Source organism: Geotrypetes seraphini, chromosome 2 (assembly GCF_902459505.1).
Source record: "Geotrypetes seraphini chromosome 2, aGeoSer1.1, whole genome shotgun sequence".
NCBI classification, from domain to species: Eukaryota; Metazoa; Chordata; class Amphibia; order Gymnophiona; family Dermophiidae; genus Geotrypetes; species Geotrypetes seraphini.
Genome location: NC_047085.1, coordinates 417,006,558 through 417,028,346, shown reverse-complemented (window position 1 = coordinate 417,028,346; position 21,789 = coordinate 417,006,558). Strand labels below are relative to the sequence as shown.

Below are 21,789 nucleotides of genomic sequence, written 5' to 3'. Positions count from 1 at the left end.
TATATATAAGCTTTTTGTATTTTATTGAACTATAGGACTGAGAAACACTCTCTGGTTTTAAGAGTCACTAGTCAAATACTTACCTGTGGCTCTGGATATCCTGGAACAAAGTTGGTATTAAGTTGAAAGGCATGACATGTTTGTTTGAGGTTTGAATATTATCACTAACTATAATGGTGTAATTAATATAAATTTAATCACATGTGAATGGTAAATTAGCTTTCCTATTCCTTTATATTTAAATTTAATTTACCTTGTTTAAACAATATCTGATAACAATTGTTGGACATACCTCTGTAGTTTTCTTTCACTCTCAATTGTTTTTTTTTAGTTGTAATAAATAAATGCAAACATTTAAATGTTTAATCTCTGTGTTGGTATGAATTGAAGGGGTGGGAACCCTATTGAAACATTTGACCATGATTATAACATCTCATACATTTAATTGTAAAAATTAAATTGTAATATACTCATAATTACCATTAGGGGGTTTTACACTTACACATCACCATTAGGGGGTTTTTACACTTAAACAACCACATCAAGTTTCAACTCACTTAGGCCTTCTGAATGAGTTCATGGGGTTGTTCTGCATCCTCCTCCAGGTGGTTTTGGGATTAGCCAATATTTAGGAACTAGAAGTGTATAATGACTGTGCTCAGAAAAGAGAAGCACAGCAAAACAAATGAAGACTATGGTTCTCTGGATATGGTAAAGAACAAAAATTATTCAATCGCCGGAGGAATTGCCACTCATTTAACAGGGGCCTCCAAGCTCAACTTAAGGGGCTTAAAAGCATGGAGGATAACTTGGCATGTGTAGGCATACCTAAATGTACAGCATAGCAGCACTTACACACAAAAGGTGCACTATACTTACACTGTTCTATAAGGTGGCATATAAGTGCCTTGGGGTCCTTTTATGGGGCACATTGAGGCATCCAGTGGTAAGTTTCAAATGTGAATGTGAAAACCACACACTAAAAAAATATTTTTTTATTTTTTTGCCAAGGAAGCATGTCTGGAGGCAGAGAATGAACATTTCTCTACAAATCAACGCATCTACTTTGCTGCACACTAAGGCCCTGATTCTACATAGTGCGTCCCGATTTTAGGCAGCTGTAGGCGTCCTATAGCTGTCTAATCAGCCAATCGGGATGCACGTTTTAAAAAAAAAAAAATGCTCCCCAGGCAGGGCTTTCTATATTGAAGGCGAGGCCCGCAAGACACCTAAGCTTGCCTAAGGGCCTTAGGCGGGCCTTAGGTGAACCTAGGGTGCCCAATCCCTCCTGCTATAAGTATACCGACCGCCCCCCCCCCCCCCGACACTACCAATCGCTGGCAGGAGGGTGCCCAATCCCTCCTGCCAGAAGATGCCCCCCGACACTACCGATGGCCCCCCCCGACACTACCGATCGCTGGCAGGAGGGTGCCCAATCCCTCCTGCTGGAAGACGCACCCCCTCCGCACCCCCCCCCCCCCCGCGCTAACAGCCCTCAAACCTCCCCCCAACCAAACTAACCTTTCCTTGTTGGCCAGACGGGACTTGCCCGTGCAGCCGGCAGGCCCGTCTCGTCGAAATGAGGCGGGCCCGCCCCTTCCCGGCCCATCCTTCTGAAGCCTAAGGCCTGATTGGCCCAAGCTCTAGAAGCCTGGACCAATCAGGCCTTAGGCATAGCGGGTCCGCCCATCCCCACTAAGTCTAAGGCCTGATTGGCCCAGGCGCCTTAGAGCCTATTGTAAATCATAAGTCTGTAAATTCAAATATTTTGTGTTCCTGTCGTGTACTGCCATGGGACATATGGCAATGACATTTTTGAAATGTCCCGTCAGCCGGGACACACGATAGGAAAAGGTTAAGCTTGACATGCAGGTTCATCACAGGTTCAGATTTTCTACTGATCTAGCTTATGACTTAGAATTTAATATAATTTTTTTTTTTTTTTCAATTTTTAACGTTCATAGTGCAAATAAGTTAAATTACACTATTCATATTCATTTTGTTAAGAAGATTTCTTTTAGCATTAAGATTTCATTATACAAGTACTTAGCTTTTTAGTGTGGTCTTAACCATTGGGATATTTCAAAACGTTTTGAAATATCCCGATGGTTAAGACCATCCCTATGTCCTATTATAAAACTATTAAAAACTGATTATTTCTTTTAGGGCTCCGTGAAGGATTGCCTCCTCTCTTAAAATACCCAGAGAAAACCTATTGCAGTACAAATACAAGAAAACCACAGAGAGAACCCCCTTGGTAGTGACTTACAATCCAAAGCTAGAATAACTGAGAAAAATGATAAAAGATCTATAACCACTACTTCATGAGGATGAATTACTGAAAGAAATATTCCCAGTTCCACCTAGGCTGACCTTCCGTCAGCCACCTAATCTGAAATGGAAACTGGTGGAAAGCAAAACTCCCTTCACAAACCCACAATGCCAACCAGGATGTCACCTCTGTTGGACAACACTTCGGAAAAACTAAACACTGTATCATGACTTTATGGTGAGAATAATAAAATGGAATTTTAAGTCAACCCAGAAACATAAGACCTCTGAAATCAAAATGATAAGATATTTTGACACCCAGCAGACAGGACTTAACAAAGACCTTGGCTTTCTTTCAGATTATAAAAAACATAAATTTAAACTGCTTTGTTACCTTTCTATCACCCATCCATATCTCTCTGCCTTCCACCTACCCAGCCCTCTATTTCTCCCTTTGCTCACCCCTCTCTCTTCCTGTGGGAATGTCATTGGAATACTTTCATGTTTCACTTATACATACTAATATTTGTCATCATTTCTTATTTCTGATCTGAAGAAGGGCTACTTCTGAAAGCTAATCAAAAATGCATGTAGTTCAATAAAAAAGGTATCACCTTATCTACTTGTATGTTTTGTTTAATTTTATTTCTTTGTATTACCTTAAAAAAAATGGAAAATGGTAGAAATGGCCTTAGGATGCAGAAAAGACCTGCCACTTTCTACTACAGCTTTGTAAAAGAGCCCCTTAGTTAAGAGGTCCACAATTCAGCCTGGTTTTTGGGATTTCCACAATGAATATGTATTTGCATTTACTGTTTCCATTGCACTCAAATAGATGGATGGATCATGCCACCAAGTCAGACTCACTCATGGCAACACGCACAATGAGGAATCCACCCTGGGATGTTTCACAGCAGAGTATAAGAATGGTTTGCCTTTGCCTTCTCCTGTGCAGCTCTACTGTGTTGCTGCAGCCCAACATAGGGCCCCTCAGCTAGGATTACCATTTGGCTCCAGAAAAAAGAGGACGGATTGAGACATCCGGGTTTTACTTCTTTGGAAAACAATGGAAGTAAGGAGGACAGATTGAGGCATCTGGCTTTTACTCCACTGAAAGTAAGCTCAGATGTCTCAATACATCCTCCTTTTTCTGGAGCTATATGGTAACCCTACCCTCAGCAGCCTAAAGCAACTGGTATTTCCAGGTGGTCTCTGATCCAAGTACTAGCCAGGCCTGACCCTACTTAGCTTCTGATAGTAAGGGCAGGCCTGCTCAAGTCAGCAGGTCTGCACTCAAACAGATCTTCTATATTCTCATTGTGAAAATCCTGAAAACCAGACCTGGTTGTGGACTTCAAGGACTAAATTTGAGGGCCCCTGCCTTAGTTTCTAAGTGCAACAGAGTGTATATGTGGGCGGAGCATGGGAGGGACATGGGTGTGTCTCCAATTTATACCTGTAACTTATAGAATACTATCAGTTATATGCATAGCAAGAAACACTTAGGCATGCCTGTTTATGCTAGTCATTGACCTGGTATAAATGATCATGCTTAATTTCAGAAATGCCAATATCAACTTATGCTAATATTTTATAATGGCATCCAGGCCACACTGATGCTGTTATAGAATTGGCACTCAGTGTGTGGCATCGGCACACCTAATTGGAGGTACTCAGGTTTAAAACTGGTCCCATACTGTATATTTCTTTACAAGATTAAGGCAGAGAGTAGTTAGGAACATTTTAGCTACAAGGAAAATGTGCTACACCATAAGGAGGGAATGGAACAAGAGAGAAGAGGAAAAAATATGGACAGCAGACACTGGAAAGAGAATTAGTAGAAGATAGACAAAAAGTAGAAAGAGAAACTGGGACCAAGATGATGGAAAACCAAAATGTCCAGACAAGTTAGAACAAGTTGTTTCATTTTGAATTTATGAACTGGAATATGTTAGTTTTGGGATATATTCATCACAATTATTTTTGTATTTTTTTCATTGACATAGTCATACAGCTGATCTGGGGGAGGGACTGGAGCCCAAAATTATTGGATGGGCACTAAGCTTTCTCCTGGCCTGAGGGCACTATATAAATACTTGAGCTAGTGGGGATTCCCAAGCCCTGCCAACTGAAGATATCTTCCTTCAGTCCGGCAACCAGAAATCTCCAAGCTTTGCAGCTAATGGCAATATCCTCAAGCTGCCACTGCTTTCATGCATGCATGAAAGCCAAGTGGGGGCAGGGGAGGAGGGAAGGCAGCAGCAACTCTGCAATATTGCTGCCAGATGCAGAACTTGGAAAGTTCTGGTCACTGGACCTGAGGAGGGTGGGAGGTGGCCTTCAGTTGGTGTTGCTTGAGGATCCCTACCAGCTACAGCAAAGGAGATGTTCATTTTGAGGGGGCCTAAGCTCAAATAGGGAGGTCCAACCCCTCTCATGGTTATGCCACTGATTATGTTCAAAATGAAGTACAGTACTTGCCGAGTTAAACTTTTTGGGATTTCCAGTTCAGCTTCCAAACATAGAAACATGATGGCAGATAAAGGCCAAATGGCCCATCTAATCTGGCCATCCGCAGTAACCATTATCTCTCTCTCTGAGAGATCCCACGTGCCTATCCCACGCCTTCTTGAATTCAGACACAGTCTCTGTCTCCACCACTTCTTCTGGGAGACTGTTCCACACATCTACAACCCTTTCTGTAAAAAAGTATTTCCTTAGATTATTCCGGAGCATATCACCTCTTCATCCTATGTCCTCTTATTCCAGAGCTTCCTTTCAATTGAAAGAGACGTGACTCATGTGCATTTACACCATGTAGATATTTAATCATCTCTCAAGAACACTATCGTAGTGACAAAAAAATCCAAAATTTCAAAAAATGTCACTCACCAGCAGTGGGTTACCACAATAAGATCAAACATTAAGATATAAAACAGGTGGAGAAAAAGTCTCAAAACCTTATATCATGCAGCAATCTTTGATGATTTTCAACTGGCGTTCATATTGTCATCGGCAAAAAAATTCATACCCTTATAACAATGTTTAAAGATCTACTGTGCACAGTAATCAAAAAATTTTTTCAAAATGTTATACTTTTTACTATTGTTTTAAACGTTTTTATCATTTTTATAAATAGCAGTAGTGGGTTATTTCCTCTGTAGATCTTTAAACATTGTTACAAGGGTATGAGTTTTTTTTGCCGATGACAATAAGAATGCCAGCTGAAAATCATCAGATTGCTGCGTGATATAAGGTTTTGAGGCTTTTTCTCCACCTGTTTTATATCTTAATGTTTGATCTTATTGTGGTAACCCACTGCTGGTGAGTGACATTTTTTGAAATTTTAGATTTACACATCTCTATCATATCTCCTCTCTTCCGCCTTTCCTCTAAAGTATATATATTGAGATCTTTAAGTCTGTCCCTATACGCCTTATGATGAAGACCATATTCATATTCCTGTTTCTAATTTGAAATCCATTGTTCTATATTTGGTGAAAGTCTGTCTGTTTTGTGTGTGAAGAAGTCATTTAAAGGTGGGTGGGGAAATTGGGAGACGGGTAGGTAGACGAGGGGCCCCTCCTTAATTTCTGCCCTGGGCCTTGGAGCAATCCTAACCAGTGTCCTGCGCTCTCAGCACATAATGTGACTCCTATTCTGGAAAAGGTATATACAAATCTCATATCCTATTTTAAATGTATATTTCCTGTATGGGGGAAATGATTTTAAAAGAAAAGACTGTCCTAGTAAAACTTGTGTAAACTAAGCAAAAGAAAGAGTTCATAGCTTGAGATATTGAACTAGCACTCCTGCTTTAAAGATGTTCTTTGCACAGCAGGGTTAAGAGCAGCAGTAATTCTAAGTAAACCAAAAGCCATGTGTGTGGGCTCTACCCATTTCATCAACACCCACTGCATTATCTTCTGACTGTGCAGGCAAGGACAGGCTCTGGAAGCACAGGAAGGAAAAGATAAGCAGCTCATCTCAGACTGCTTAGGGCAATGTTGTTTAGAGTTCCAGGCTCCCTGTCTTTCTCCCTTTGTAGACACTCTCCCCCTTCCTTTGCTGGAGGTTTCAAATTGGTACTGCATGTAGAAAAACTTGTTTTCTTCTGGCACGTCACAGTTTGCAGCAAATTTGAGAATATACAGCATACCCAAAAGAATAAAACTGATTTCAAAGAAATTAAAAGGCTAGATAAAATACTGTACTCACTATATAGAAACCATATACAAAAGAGAGGGATAGACACAAGTGAAGAGACAGTAATAATTTAGAGTTCAAAAGCCCTATATCTGATACCAATGTCTCTTTTGAGTCCTTCTGTGTCAGTATCAAAGTGTTTGATCATTCTACTTTCAAAAGTTTCTGCTCCTAAAGATTATAATAGTCAAACACTATGATACAAATGGATGCCATAGAGACATTGCTTTTTTCACCTATTTGGACTGTAAAGTTTTACTGAATTTCCCTCCTCCAACAGTTCACTGACAGTAAACTAAACTAAACTAAACTAAACCTTGGGTTTGTATACCGCACCATCTCCATAGTTGTGAAGCTTGACTGTACTAACTCGAATACTCGTGTAGGGGCATAGTCAAAAGAAATGTCTGTCCAATTTGGACGTAGGGTGCTAGTCACCCAAAGTCAGCAGCAGAAAATGTCCATTCACGAAAAGTACGTCTAAAATATATTTTTTCGGAAAATCGTCTATCTGTGCATCCAGGCATTTGATCATCCATTGCCACTACGTCTATCTTTATACCACATTCTCAACCAAAAATTTGGCCAAGTCTGAAATGTCCAGAACAAGACCCTTTGGATGTGGGAAGGGCCAGCATTGTGATGGACTGGCCACCCAGACATAGCAACAGAGCACTGGGACACCTTATAGGGCACTGCTATGAACTTCACAAAAAGGGTGCCACATAAATATCTTACCAGAACTCCAGTATAGATTATGGTGAGCCTCCCAATATACTCCCAAAACCCACTTGTCTACAACCTCAATAGCCCTTATGACTACAGGTGGCACCTATATGACAGTACAGTAGGATTTTGGTGGGTTCACATGTTCCACCATGAATGTAGTGGTTAAAATGGCTTATGGACCTAGATCCTCCTCTCTATGGTTCATTAGCCCACCCCCCAGACTACTTAAGTCACCTCTGTGCAGCTCTACTAGGCTTTCCTATGCCAGGTGCTGATGTTCCAGAGGCAGGTATGCACGTTTTTATTCTGAATTTGTGGGGGTGCAGTGGTGTTAGTGAACACGGTGTGTGTGCGTGGGGGGGGGGGGACTGGGGGTCTTTATTTTGTCCTTGCAGTGGTTTTCTGGTCATTTTGGGTAACTTTGGGGCACTTTATTTATTTAAAATTTATATACTCTATAAATCCTAAACGGTTTACATCATCTAACTCACAACGTATAATTTCCGTCTAAGCAGTGTCGTCAAACCTTCGATTATCCCTGCAAGACAACTAAGTCTTGGGTTGGCCCACATCCCGCCCTAATCACTCCTTCAAAAATGCCCCTTTCAGCTCTGGGTGCTCAGTAGGATTAAGAGGCCTAAAAAGTCCCTGGCTATGTCTAAAAAGCCATTTTAGTTTTCGGCACTTGGACGACCTGTCTTTTAGATCATTCAAGTGCAGACTTGGGTTTTTAGATGTATTTAACTTTCAATTATTAGCCCCATACTGTATAAAAACTAAAACCTAGATGAGTTTGTGCTGTTTAAGTTCAGCATATCTGCATTGCTTTTTTTCTCACTTGATGAAGAGGGGATAACTCTTGGAAGACTGTCAAAGATAAAGGGAGTCCAATACAAATATATCACCGACAACTTGGATTTTGGGGGAAGAAAATTGAAATATACAGATTTTTAATCTTGGGGTCAATTATATTGTTTGGACCTCTGTAGTAGAGGAATAGCCTAGTGGTTAGATCAGAAGTATAGCCATGGTGGGCCTGAGCTGCCCCGGTGTGATATGCATGAAGATAGGGTCATGGACCCAGCTGCCTTTAGGCAAGTCACTGCACCAGTTCTGCCCTGAGCCAGGGATAGACCCTTTGGCAGAAGTGAAGACCCAGCCCGAACTCAGGAAGGGAACTCCTGGAAGCCTGAAGGGGGGAAGCCACTCCCAGGGGTGTAGCCAGGTTTTAGACCAACCCCATTTCCTGTGGAAAACTAAGCAGTATGCCCAAGGTGAGCAGGGAAGAAAGGGGGCAGAATCTAAGCCTTACACCGCTCCTGGAGAGTCAAACTAATGGATACTGTGGAAGCTGGAGAGCAGCTGCCACAGGAAGAAACTATGGACATTTGACCGCCCCCCCCCCCCCCCCCCCCCAAGGCAGCAAATCCTGTCTATTGGGAATCTGAAGCAAACACACATGGTCTTTTGGTTGCTTTTACACTTTTTGAATAAAAGAATTGTGCCCCCCCCCCCTCATATTCTACTGACTGGTTATTCATGCTATAATATAATATCAGTGATGCCTGGAAGGGATCTTTTGAGGGTCAGTTCAATAGCTCCAAATTTATTCAAACAATTGGAGTGACCAAGAAGAATTTGTAGCAATTTTAAGCATCAACATCTGTATTCTGAAAAGAACACATAAAATGAAAATGAAGATCCCAAGTAAACCAGTTTGTTTTCATGATCAGCTGACCAAATTAATACTCTTTCAGTAATCCAGCCTGGAAAACAAATTACTTTTCTATTCTACAAATAATAGCCTGTTATGTAGAGTGCTGCTAAGTAAGTCTTAGGAAGTAGTAGCAGTTAAAACACATAAAAAGTCTAAGCTTTAAATTCTACAAATGAAGGCAGGTTTGATAAGGGAGAGAATGAAGTGCAGTCCAGCACACCTCGTTCAAAGGTCTGCTTATGTTTGGCCACAATGTCATAACCAGACCTGGCACATAAGTTTGTGCTGCAATGTTTCAACAGATCTGAAACAAAAAAGGATCCAAACATGATTCCATGCCCTATTGCCAGCCTAAAATTCAACAAGCAACGGAGGTAAGGCTGAAGTAGTAACAAAACAATGACACCTACCCAAGCCGCACTATCCTCTCGGCAAGGAAGGCCAGAGTTACGCCACTGAGGATTACAAGGAGCAGCTTGCCCATGCTGTGTCTCTGAAGCAGTGGGGCAGAGCCTGGTGCGTGCGTCTGGGTGTGTGTGCCAGGAACAGATAAGCACTGTGCTCCAAGGTAACTGTCTTCCCCTCCTCTCAAGGCTGAGTCAGTAAACTCAGACAGCCCTAACTATCTGCCTCCCTGCTCTCTATCCTATATCTGGAGGAGTAGCCTAATGGTTAGAGTAGTGGGATGAGAACCAGGAGAACTGGGCATGAGCCCCCTCCCCCCCAGCTCCTTGACACTCTGGGCATGTCACTTAACCCTTCGTTGCCCCAGGTTCAAAATAAGTACCTGAATATAATATATAAACCTGTTTGACTGTAACCACAGAAAGACCTATATCTTCCATCAGAGAGCTCCATCAGATCTGTCTTTGAGTGACAAAAGGGGCTTCCTCTTATTACTAATCATACAAAAAAAGAATATTCAGATCGGAAGATGTAATAATGCCACTTTATAGAGCAATGGCCAGACCGCAATTGGAATACAGTGTCCAACACTGGTCTCCATACCTCAAGAAAGACATAACTCTGCTGGAGAGGGTACAGAGGCGAGCCACGAAACTTGTCAAGGGATTGGAGAATTTGAGCTACAAAGAGCGCCTTAGGAAATTGGGACTGTTTACCCTCGAGCAGAGAAGACTGAGAGGGGATTTAATAGAGACTTTTAAAATAATAAAGGGATTTGATAAAATCGACCAAGAAGAAGCATTACTAACTTTTTCGGATGTGACACAGACAAGAGGTCACAGACTGAAACTGAGAGGCAGCAGGTTCAGGACGAATGTCAGGAGGTTCTTTTTCACACAGCGCGTGCTGGGAATTTGGAATGCTCTCCCGGAGGATGTTGTGACAGAGATTACTGTTCTGGGATTCAAGCGCAAGTTGGATGCACACCTTCTTGCAAATCATATTGAGGGCTACGGTATATCTGGGACTCCAATCAGCCGCCGCGTGTGCGGATCACCGGACTGGATGGACCTCGGTCTGATCCGGTGAAGGCTTTTTCTTATGTTCTTATGTTCTCCTTGTTATCTCAGTGACTGTGACTCAAACACCCCCCCCTACCAAGCACTCTCTGCTCTGAAGTAATGCAAAACCTTTAATATATACTCAGGGGGCTCGTGTGGGTGTAACATAATTTTATTGCAGGATAGCAATGCAGGAAGGGTTTCAGCAGGGGTGTTAACGCATGCAGAAATCCTTACTGCAGACTGCATTAAAATTCATTTAAATACATGTTAATGTGGTCATTAACTAAAGCACAGATATGTTGGCTGAGCGGAGCAGGTGTCTAGCACTAGCAGCACTCACTCTCTCACTCCAACCAGACCACTCTATCCTGCAGTGCTTTCTACAGTGCCCCCTTCCCCTGATACAAAAAAAAAACAACCAAAGTTGCCCTGGCAGTCTAGTAGTATCCTTCCTGATCTGCATCATCCCGCTCAAACTATTTCCTTGGTAGTTTAGTGGATCCCTCCACCCGTCCTTTGCCTAGCCCTAAAGTTCCCTATCTTAATGGAGGCAGGAGCGATGCCCACTCATGCCTGCCTTCAATGTAGTCTTCTGCAAAATGGCAGCACCCTGCCCCAATGAAATGCATTCTGGGATGCACCAGGCAGGGTCATATTGCCATATAAGGAAGAAATTGGGAGAGAGATCTAGCAAAATCGGAAGCTCTCTGGACAGGGATTCCCTGTGCTGGGTACCTGGCCAAGGGTGCTCTGGAATAAATAACCTCTTGAGCTGTGAGTCCTCTGGGGTAAAGTGCTATCTGACCTCAGATGACCCTTTTGCTTCTTGCTGGAGTAAAGATAAAACTGCACTAAAATTTAGCATGATTCTTTATGTCACCATTTATTATTCTTAAATGCCAGCTAAAGTGGTGTACCATTGAAATTAATTCATATGTTATAAAATACAGTAAAAAAAAATAAATAAATAAAACCACCAAACTCACATTCCCTTACCATGCACTTCCCCCCATCCTCATCAGTGACAGACATATTTCTTCAAAACCATTGAGAGCAATTTAAAATTCAGGCTTTTGTATGCTCACTTTGTCACTCTTTAGCACAGTGGTTTTACCAGTTTCCTATGCTAAAAATTCTTATTGCATTGGAAGTCAGATGAGCTTAGAAAAATCAATATTAAATTGCTATGCTAGAGCAGTGTTTTTCAACCGCTGTTCCGCGGCACACTAGTGTGCCGCGAGATGCTGCCTGGTGTGCCGCAGGGCCGCCGGGCCCGGAGCTGACAGGGGGCCCGAGGCAGGGGCGCCAGTAGCTCGCCAAGGCAAAGTGAGTCTATCACCCAGGACTCACTTTGTCTTGGCGATCTAATCTATCGAGCAGATAAGTCTAATTCTCCCCGACGTCAATTCTTTAGTCGGAGAGGAAGTTCGGGCCAACCAATCGCTGCCTGGCTGGGCGGAACTTCCTCTCCGATTGCAGAATTGACGTCACGGAGAGCATGCGTCGGCGTCGGCTTTGGGGCCTGTTATCCATTGGTGGGTCCTGTTCCCCGATGGCAGCGGCAGTGGCAGTGGCTTGGGGAACGGCAGGGAGAAAGAAAGAAAGGGGACAGGCAGGGAAACAGAAGGAAAGAAGAGAAACAGAAAAAAAGAAAGAAAGGTCAGGGAGAGAGGAAGAAAAAGTTGGGGGAGGGAATGAGGTGTGGAGGAGAGAAAGCATACAGGCTGATAAAAGGGAAGAAAGATTGAATGCACAGTCAGAAGAAGAAAGTGCAACCAGAAATCACCAGACAAGGTAGGAAAAATGATTTTATTTTAAATTTAGCAAAGTGGAGGCAGTATTACCACAGTTTTCAAAGGAATTTGCCCAAATAACTTAATAGTTAACTGGGTAAATTCCCAGAGATGAAAACTTCCCTTCACTTACTATGCACAGTTCTGAATTTATATCTGCTGTCTATATTTTACAATATGGTCACCTTTTACTAAACCGCAATAGTGGTTTTTAGCGCAGGGAGCCTATGAGCGTCAAGAGCAGTGCTGGGCATTCAGCGCAGCTCCCTGCGCTAAAAACTGCTATTGTGGTTTAATAAAAAGGATGGAGGGTATATTTGTCTATTTTTGTATGCTATAAAAACCAAATACAGAGAGAGACTGAGAGCTGTTGACGAAGAGCTACGTGTGTGTCTTTCTTCGATTCCAGCCAGAATATCAGCTTTGTGTTCAGCCAAACAGGCCCAGGTTTCGCACTGAATAAAGTATTTTATAATTTTTATTTTGTAATAAAGTAATTATAAAATACTTTCTTTGTGTTTATTTGATTCCTATTCAAGAGAATTACTTTATATATAGTCAATATAGGCAGAGAGTTAAATTTTTTAACATTTTCTAATGGTGGTGTGCCTCGTGATTTTTTTCATGAAACAAGTGTACCTTTGCCCAAAAAAGGTTGAAAAACACTGTGCTAGAGGATAGTGCAGTTTACTACATTAGGGCCGCGCCTCATTATCTATGAAACAAACCATCCATACCAGAAAAAAGTAACTTTCCAGGAGTCACAGCCACAAACATAGAATACCCTTAGTCCTTCTTTTGGGAACGTAGAACCAGCTACACTGCTACAGATCCCTGCGCAAAAGCTACAGTATACAATAGCAGAATATCTGACATTGGTTGCACAGGTTAAACACCAACAAAGAACCTTCATTAAATACAGAATAAGTGACTATAATTAGAAATACTGTATGCAGATGAAAGCTAAAATGGAAACTCCAAGCAACAAGACTCCTTATGGAAAGTTACACTGGGGAAATAAGAACAGAAATCCCTTTTAAGAAGGGTTTGGGCAATTTCCTGGAGGAAAAGTCTATAGTCTGTTGAGAAAGACATGGGGGAAGCCACTGCTTGCCCTGGATCAGTGGCTTGGAATGTTGCTACTTCATGGGTTTTAGCCGGGTACTAGTGACTTGGATTGACCACCGTGAGAACGGGCTACTGGGCTTGATGGACCATTGGCAATTGTATTTTCACTGATTGTCCAGTTCTTCTTTTATGTAAACCACCTAGAACTGCTGGTGATGGCGGTATAAAAAGAATAAAGTTAGTATTATTATTATGTTCTTATGCAGTTGAGGTGGTCACAGGGTTGGATTTAGACATTGTGGGGCTCAGAGCAGAAATTAAGAAGGGGGGCCTCCAATCCCCTCTCCTGCCTTTTCCTCCCTTCCCCCCTGTGATCTTCCCACCATTACTACCACAAATAATATGACTTTAGCTTAATTCTTTGTGGTGGGGGGAGGCAACACCTATGTCAACAGTAAAGGTACAGTAGGATTATTTGTGAACACAGCAGGCAAGAATGCTTCTATTGTGTCTCTGAAAAATGTAGTATTGTAGCTTACTCCAATTGAAAGCTACCAGCTTATTTTCCATTTTTTATTTATATGTAATATGTCAGTTTTTGAAATTTACACTTTCTATTTTTTCTGTTCATTTGTCGTTTTTCTCTCTTCTCCTGATTCTTCACATCTTCCATTATATACATCTCCAGCACAGACCTTGTCCTTTCAATTTCTTCCATTTATTTTTCTGTCTCTCTGTCCAGATTTACCACTACTATTAATCATTTCTATAGCGCTACTAGACATGCACAGCACTGTACATCAAAACACAGAAGAGACAGTCTCTGCTCAAAAGAGCTTATAATCTAGTCAAGACAAACTGGACAAGAAGATGCATCAATACACAGTGCTCAGGTGGGGGAATTACAGAGTAGAGAATGACACGAGGAAAAAATTTGTCCCTGTCCCGTCCCCGTGACCACTGTCCCTGTCACGCCCTGTTACCACTGTCCCCGCCCCATCCCCTCAACCACTGACCTCGCCCCGTCCCCGCGACTACTATCCCCACAACATCCATACAAGCCTCAGTACTGCAATATTTAGCTTATTCCTTCCTTACAAATCAAAGTTCTGACTGCTGAACTAGAGAAAGAAATGTTCAGCTGGCAGGGCTTTGTTTATAAATTTTTATAAACACAACTAATATACTACTTGATCCTAAAGCAAAAAAAATAAAATAACTATAATTTTTTTTTCTACCTTTGATGTCTGGTTTCTGCTTCCCTCATCTTCTCATTCAATTCCTTCCATTTGCTCTGTTACTGTGCCTCTCCCTTCACCCCCCCCCCCCCAATTGATCTGATACCCATCTTCTTCACACTGCTGCTCCATAGTCTGGCATCTCTGTCTTCTTCCCTTCCAGCGTCGTCTCCCCACTCTGTCTTCCCCATTCCCTTCAGCGTCTTCTCCCCACTCTGTCATCCCCATTTCCCTTCAGCATCTTCTCTCCACTCTCTGTTGCCCATTTCCCTTCAGTGTCTTCTCCCCACTCTGTTTTCCCCATTTCCCTTCAGCATCTTCTCCTCACTCTGTCTTCCCCATTTCCCTTCAGCGTCTTCTCCCCACTCTGTTTTCCCTATTTCCTTTCAGTATCTGTTTCTTTCCTCCACCACCCTTCCCTCTCGCCACCTCACCGCCCTTCGGCACCCCTCGCGCGGCCCCCTCCCTCCTTCCTACCTACCCAAATCTATCTATCTCCCTCTCTCCCCTTTACCTTCGCGGCGCATTTTGAGTAACTTCTTCAAAACCGTCAGAGCCTTCAAACAGTAGCATGCGTATGTGGGTGGAAGCTTCTCTTCTGACAAAAATGGAAGTTGCATCAGAGGAGAAGCTTCCACCCACACACACGCTATTGCTTGCAGGCTCTGACGGCTTTGAGAAGAAGTTACTTAAAACGTGCCGCGAAGGTAAGGGGGAGGAAGGGAGATAGATAGATTCAGGTAAGTAGGAAGGAGGGAGGGAGGGAGGGGGGCCGCGCGCGTTCCCTCCCTTAACTGCGGGGACAAGGCCATTCATTGCTCCACGGGGCGGTGGATGGCTTTGTCGCCTTATCTACAGTGAGCACTTTTTCCCCCCTCACCATTTTAGCGGGATACCCACAACTACCCGCGGGTAACAGCCACTGTGTCATTCTCTATTACAGAGGTAATGATAAGACAGATATTGATGCGTGTAAGGAGGGTTGGATTTTTGGAATTGAAAGCACCTTCAAAGAAGTGGGCTTTGAATCTGGATTTGAATACTGTCATTTGGAGTCAGAAGGGGAAGGGAGAGGTTTAGAGTAGAGAGAAACAGCTTGCCTCTTTCTGGTTAATAGTTTGGTGGAAGCTAAGCAGTTTTACTATTACTACCCAGTCTTCAATTTCCTTCTTTTTACTATATATTCCTAAAGTTTTCATCTCTTTCCCTCACCCTCACCCTGACCTTCCCATTCCTTCCTCATATTTCTCAGACTTTCATTAACTTTATCACTTCCCTCCACTCTCTCTCTCCTCTTATTCCATCCAGTGTCTCCTCCCTCTCTCTCCTTTTCAACCAGTCTTTCCTACTCCCTTCCATCCACTGTTTCCCCCCTCTCCATCTCCTTTCAGTGTCACCTCTTTCCTCCGTTCTATCCAGAGTCTCCTCTCTTCCTTGACTACAGCCATCCAGGATCTCCTCTGTCTCTGTCTCTCTCTCTCTTACGTACCCATAATCCAACATTTTCTCTATTTCTTCCCCATCTAACATGTCCTCATCCCCCAGCATTACCTTGTCTCTCTTCCCCCTCCCCCATTTAGCATCCATGCACTAACATCCATGCACTGGCTGCCTATCAAAAATGATGCACCTTTAAAGCCTTGATGTTAGCCTTTAAGACATTCCACAAGATGACACCGAACTACATAGCATCAAAACTACAAATTTATGTTCCCAACTGATCACTGAGATCTCAAGAAGAAAAACAGCTGGTCCTACCACCTGGACGCTCACTCACATCTGAGACAGCCCGAAAACACTCTTATTCTCATTACATACTCAGATTATGGCACATCATCCCCCCGTCCATTAGATCGTTAGACAGTCTATGGAACTTCAGGAAGGCCGTGAAAACCTTCTTCTTTACAAACCCAGCTCCATAACGACCTGAGTCTGCACCCTTGACGGATGGATCTCAAAGGCACTGCCTAATACACCAAACAGAATCTCACTAAAACTCATATGCCATCGCAAATATAACTTGAATTACTACCACATTCTACAACATCAACGATGCACCCACCTGCAAATAAAAAGCTATTTTACCTCTATGTTATGCTATATCTATACTGAAAATGCTGCAATTTAAACCATCTTATGTCCACTAAGTTTGTATTTTTAAGTCTGCATGTTATGTCTGTACTGTAAGTGCTGTACAAGTTTACAAGTACTAATTGTAATATCATTTTTCCATTCATTTTTCATATGTACACACAATATAATCCTATTAACAACACATAATGGTTAACCACAAAATTAAACTACACAAAGTACACAGTATGCTTCTCAACATTCATTCCTACCAGAACACAGATAACCTCTATGCAAATATGGGGCCACAAACTAAAAGTACTAATATATACAAATGAAACTCTAAGATTCAAGACTCTGCATGCAGTACAACCCCAGAGAAATAGAAACAAATACATTTCTTCCTGAACAGTACAAAATATAGACAACAGATGTAAATTCTCAAAACTATTCTATCACTAAATTGAAAATAAAATTATTTTGTTGCCAACAAATTTGGACTTGGAGGTTGAAATGTACAGCGTCAGCATCTATGAGATAAACATGGTTATTTTTATTGCATAGGATTTTTTGGACCCCAGTTCATTTACAAAAAATAGACAATTCTAAATCTAATAGATGCTGGCATTTTGTCATATTAATATAGGGACTTTGGATCATCTGTTATATTTTTGTCCATTGATACTTGGTTTCTGAAAGTCAATTTGGGGACAAATTAATCTCATTCTTGAATCATCTATCCCTTTGTCATATGAGGCGATAATATGTGGTACATTACTTCATGTTAAACCTACTTTAGATAAATATAAAAGTTGCCTTTTCATGATCTTGACAGGAATAGGGGTTCAACTGATTACTCATAATTGGAAAAATCATGCTAGGATTAATTTTAATTTTTGGTGGGTAAATTCATTATAAATATATAACAACCACGTATCAACATATAAAACAAAATGTTCTAGATACATGGTTGTTATATTTTATAATGTCTTTTGTTTTTTAACTATGAGCACAATTTTCATGGCTTGTTTTTGTTCTTAGGTACTGCAAATAAAATCAATATAAAAAGCTCATCCTTCCAGCTTCCTGATGTAGTGTAGCAAAACACAGACTGTGTTGGAGCCGTGAACTGACCTTTTCAGATAAGTGGTCTACTGTTAAACAACTTTTGTAGAGCCATAACATTTGCCACTCCAGTAGAAGCAAGTATCCTTGCTCCATCCAATGTGTTATGATTAAAATTCAAGCACCTTTCCGCTGCTGTGGCGCCTTGCTGAAGAGCTTATGAGCACATTTAAATATTTAAAAGTCTTTGAATGTCATATGATGATATTATTTGAGAAACTTGCCCAGTATTGATGAGAGGGGGGTCTTTTGTGTTTTGTTATACATCCATCTTTAGCATTAACTTTTAACATTCAACTTTATTCCATTTTTTTGCTTTCTTCTCAAAATATATCTACTTTTCCATGTCTTCCCTTCCCATCTATCTACGTGTGCCATCTGCTCCCTCTTTCTTCTCCCCTATTCCCATCTATCCATAAGAAGCATTTCTTCTTATCTTTTCCCTGCTGCACCCATTGCTGTGCACCATCTCCTCCCTCTGTCTATCCTTCCCCTCTATCAGTGTGCATCATCTCATTCATCAACCATGGTCAGACAACTCTGTCTCCCCCCTTCCCCCTCATATGGTCTGGCATCTTTCTCCTCTCCTTCCCATAGCCTGGAATCTCTCTCATTTCCCATGGAATAAAGGAAGTGCTAAAGGAGTACAAAGCAATGGCCGACAGACTGAACACATTTTTTGTGTCTGTATTTACCAAAGAGAATATACACAGCATACTGTAACCCATCAGGCTATATGCTAGAAGCGAAAACAGAAAACTGACAGGGTTGACAGTCAGTCTAGAAGAGGTATTTCAGGCAGATTGATAGGCTTAAGAGCGATAAATCCCCAGGACCGGATGGTATCCATCCGAGGGTCATCAAGGAACTGAAAGGGACTATAGCTGAACTGCTTCAACTAATAGCCAATCTGTCGATCAAATCGGTAAGGATTTCGGAAGACTAGAAAGTGGCAAATGTTACGCCGATCTTCAAAAAAGGTTCAAGGGGAAATCTGGGAAACTACAGACTGGTGAGTCTGACCTCGGTACCGGGAAAGATGGTAGAGGCGCTGATGGACCACATTATTGATTACCTTGACGGACACGGTCTGATGAGGACCAGCCAGCACAGTTTTAGCAAAGGCAGATCTTGTCTGACAAACTTGCTGCACTTCTTCAAGGGCAGATAGACAAGGGCGACCTGGTCGACATTGTATATCTGGATTTTCAGAAGGTGTTTGACAAGGTTCCGCATGAACGACTACTTCAGAAAATTGCGAGCCATGGAATCGAGGGTGAAATACTCACGTGGATTAAAAACTGGCTGGAACATAGGAAACAGAGAGTGGGGGTAAATGGACAATACTCAGACTGGAAGAGCGTCACCAGTGGGGTGCCACAGGGCTTGGTGCTTAGACCCATGCTCTTCAACATCTTTATAAACGATCTGGACAAAGGTACGATGAGTGAAGTGATTAAATTTGTGGATGATACAAAGTTATTCAGAGTAGTGAAGACACAGGGGGATTGCGAAGATCTGCAATGTGACATAATCAGGCTCGAGGAATGGGCATCGACATGGCAGATGAGATTCAACGTGGATAAGTGTAAAGTGATGCATGTCGGTAATAAAAATCTCATGCACAAATATAGGATGTCCATGGCGGTACTTGGAGAGATCTCCCAGGAAAGAGACTTGGGAGTTCTGATCGACAAGTCAATGAAGCCGTCCACACAATGTTAAGCGGTGGTGAAAAGAGCGAACAGAATGCTTGGAATGATAAAGAAGGGCATCACGAACAGATCAGAGAAGGTTATCATGCCACTGTACCAGGCAATGGTGTGCCCTCACCTAGAGTACTGCATCCAGCACTGGTTGCCATTCATGAAGAAGGACACGGGACTACTCGAAAGGGTCCGGAGAAGAGCAACTAAGATGGTTAAGGGGCTGGAGGAGTTGCCATACAGCAAAAGATTAGAGAAACTGGGCCTCTTCTCCCTCGAACAGAGGAGATTGAGAGGGGACATGATCGAAAAATTCAAGGTACTGAAGGGAATAGACTTAGTAGATAAGGACAGGTTGTTCACCCTCTTCCGGGGGTAGAGAGGGGTTACAGGATAAGACAGATGGACCTAGGGAAAGACAACTGGATATGAAGAATGGAAGAAAGTGATACAAAGGCAAAGAAAAAAAGAAGGAAGCATGGTGGGGATTAAGAAAGGAGGCTGGATACAAGGGGAGAGAGAAAGACATGAGGCAGGGAGGAATAGAGAAGGAATGAGGGATACAAGCAGCCATGAATAATAAAGAGTGATAGAGAGAAAAAAATGCAAGGCTGGAGGGAAGAAAGAGGAGGACATAAAACTGGAAAGGAAATACAAGTAGAAGAGACAGAGGAACTCAGGAGTTGGGGGGAGAGACAGAGGTATGTAAAGTAGGGATGGGGGATTAGGAGTGGGATGTGGGGAAGAACCTAAGGCAGCGAATGAGAGGGAAAATGGTGGATCAGAATGTAAGGGGGAGCATATGAGAACATAAGAGTTGCAATACTGGGCCAGATCAAAGGTCCATTTAACCCAGTATCCTAGTTCTAACAGTACCTGGCAGAATGCTCAAAGTAGCAAGATTTATTGGGTGTTAGATTCACCAAGGCTCTCTAAACTCAGCTCTCACACCCTCTTCAAATCATAATAAATTACCCCGGCCTATCTAATAGGTCACACACTAGAGGCCACCCACCACAGGCCGCATATGCCTCAGGTTAAGAACGTGCTCCATTTTTTAAACTGTTCTTGTTGAATTTGTAAGTAACATGGATCCTAGTATTCCTCCCACCTTCTCCATCTCCTTGAGGCCCTTCTTGTATACTTTTCCATCCATCCCACTGTTCCCTCTCCACCACCACATCCAGCATTACTTCCTCTCATCTCTCTCTTCCCTATGCATCTAAAATAGTAAATGACGGCAGACCATCCATTCTGCCCATAGGTTATACCCATAAAAAATTCATGATTAAATTAACTTGTCTCTTCTTTGGTATTTCTGGGCCACAGACCATAAAGTCCACCTGGTAATGTCCTAGGTTCCAAATGTTGAAATTGCCTTCCATGCTCAATCCAGCCTATCCAATCATCCCGTTGTTTGCAGGATATCTACTGTAAAGTCTGGCCAGTAACATTCTCATGTTACAAGTTAGGGAGCTCAAAAATATGCTTTGAAGTCATCTTGTCATATGCTACCAGAGTAGATAAAAATTAATGATTAAAAAAAATCAAATTTTTATTATATAAAGTGGATTTTTAAAAAAATGCTTTTTTGAAGAAAAAAAAATCTAAAGAATTTTATATTTAAGATACATTATAGTCCAAAAGATATTCAGTGTGAAATAAGGATTAGTTGGGGGTTTTTAATTATTCTATATTTCCATTTGTTACATGAATAACAAAATATAGGTGCATCATAGTGCTTAAAGAAATAAACTAAAACAAGAAGCTTTACTACTGATCTAGTCCACATCATTGGGATTGTCTTGTACCTTAACATAAAATCTACCTCACTCCTCTCCCACCACCATGTCCAATAATTCTCTCTCCCTCCCTCTCTCTGCCTAACAATTCTCTTTCTTCATCTCCCCTTGTGCACCATCTCTCTTTCCCTCTCTCAAACACCCAATTCTCTCTTTCTATTCCCTCCCTCACCTCAGCATCTTTCCATCACTCCCTCCATTTTATGGCTCATGCTCCCCTCCCTCCTTCCCTTCATTCTGTGTCCCAGGTTCATGCCCCCTCCCTCCTTCCTTCACTTCCTTCTGCATCCTAAGTTCATGCCTCCTCCCTCCTTCCTTCCATCATTTGTCCGAAGTTTGTATTCCCTCCCTCTTGAGAACCACCATGCCACTCTCCTTCCCTCCCTCTGGCAGGTGTTTACCTTCTGGCCAGCTCCTACACGTGTCTCGCAGCTGAGCCAGAAGCCTTCTCTCCGACATTACAACGTCAGAGGGAAGGCTTCCGGCTCAGCCGTGGGACATGTGAGGAGCCGTCACCCATGCCTTTGTGCAGAGAAATGCCTGCGGCAGTGAGGAGGAGGGAGCCGGCCAGAAGGTAAACACCTGGGGGTGGCAA

General features: G+C 42.3%; 1 protein-coding gene across 1 annotated transcript in view; it reads right to left on the bottom strand.

Annotated features, from left to right (window-relative positions):
- The window catches only part of LOC117354140 (serum paraoxonase/arylesterase 2-like), a 61,287-nt gene extending 51,804 nt beyond the window's left edge, over positions 1-9,483 (bottom strand). Inside the window, exon 1 of the mRNA XM_033931095.1 lies at positions 9,334-9,483. Within this exon, the coding sequence (XP_033786986.1) occupies positions 9,334-9,407 (74 nt within the window). The 5' untranslated portion in view covers positions 9,408-9,483. The remainder of the gene's footprint in view (positions 1-9,333) is intronic.
- Between the last annotated feature and the right edge of the window lie 12,306 nt (positions 9,484-21,789).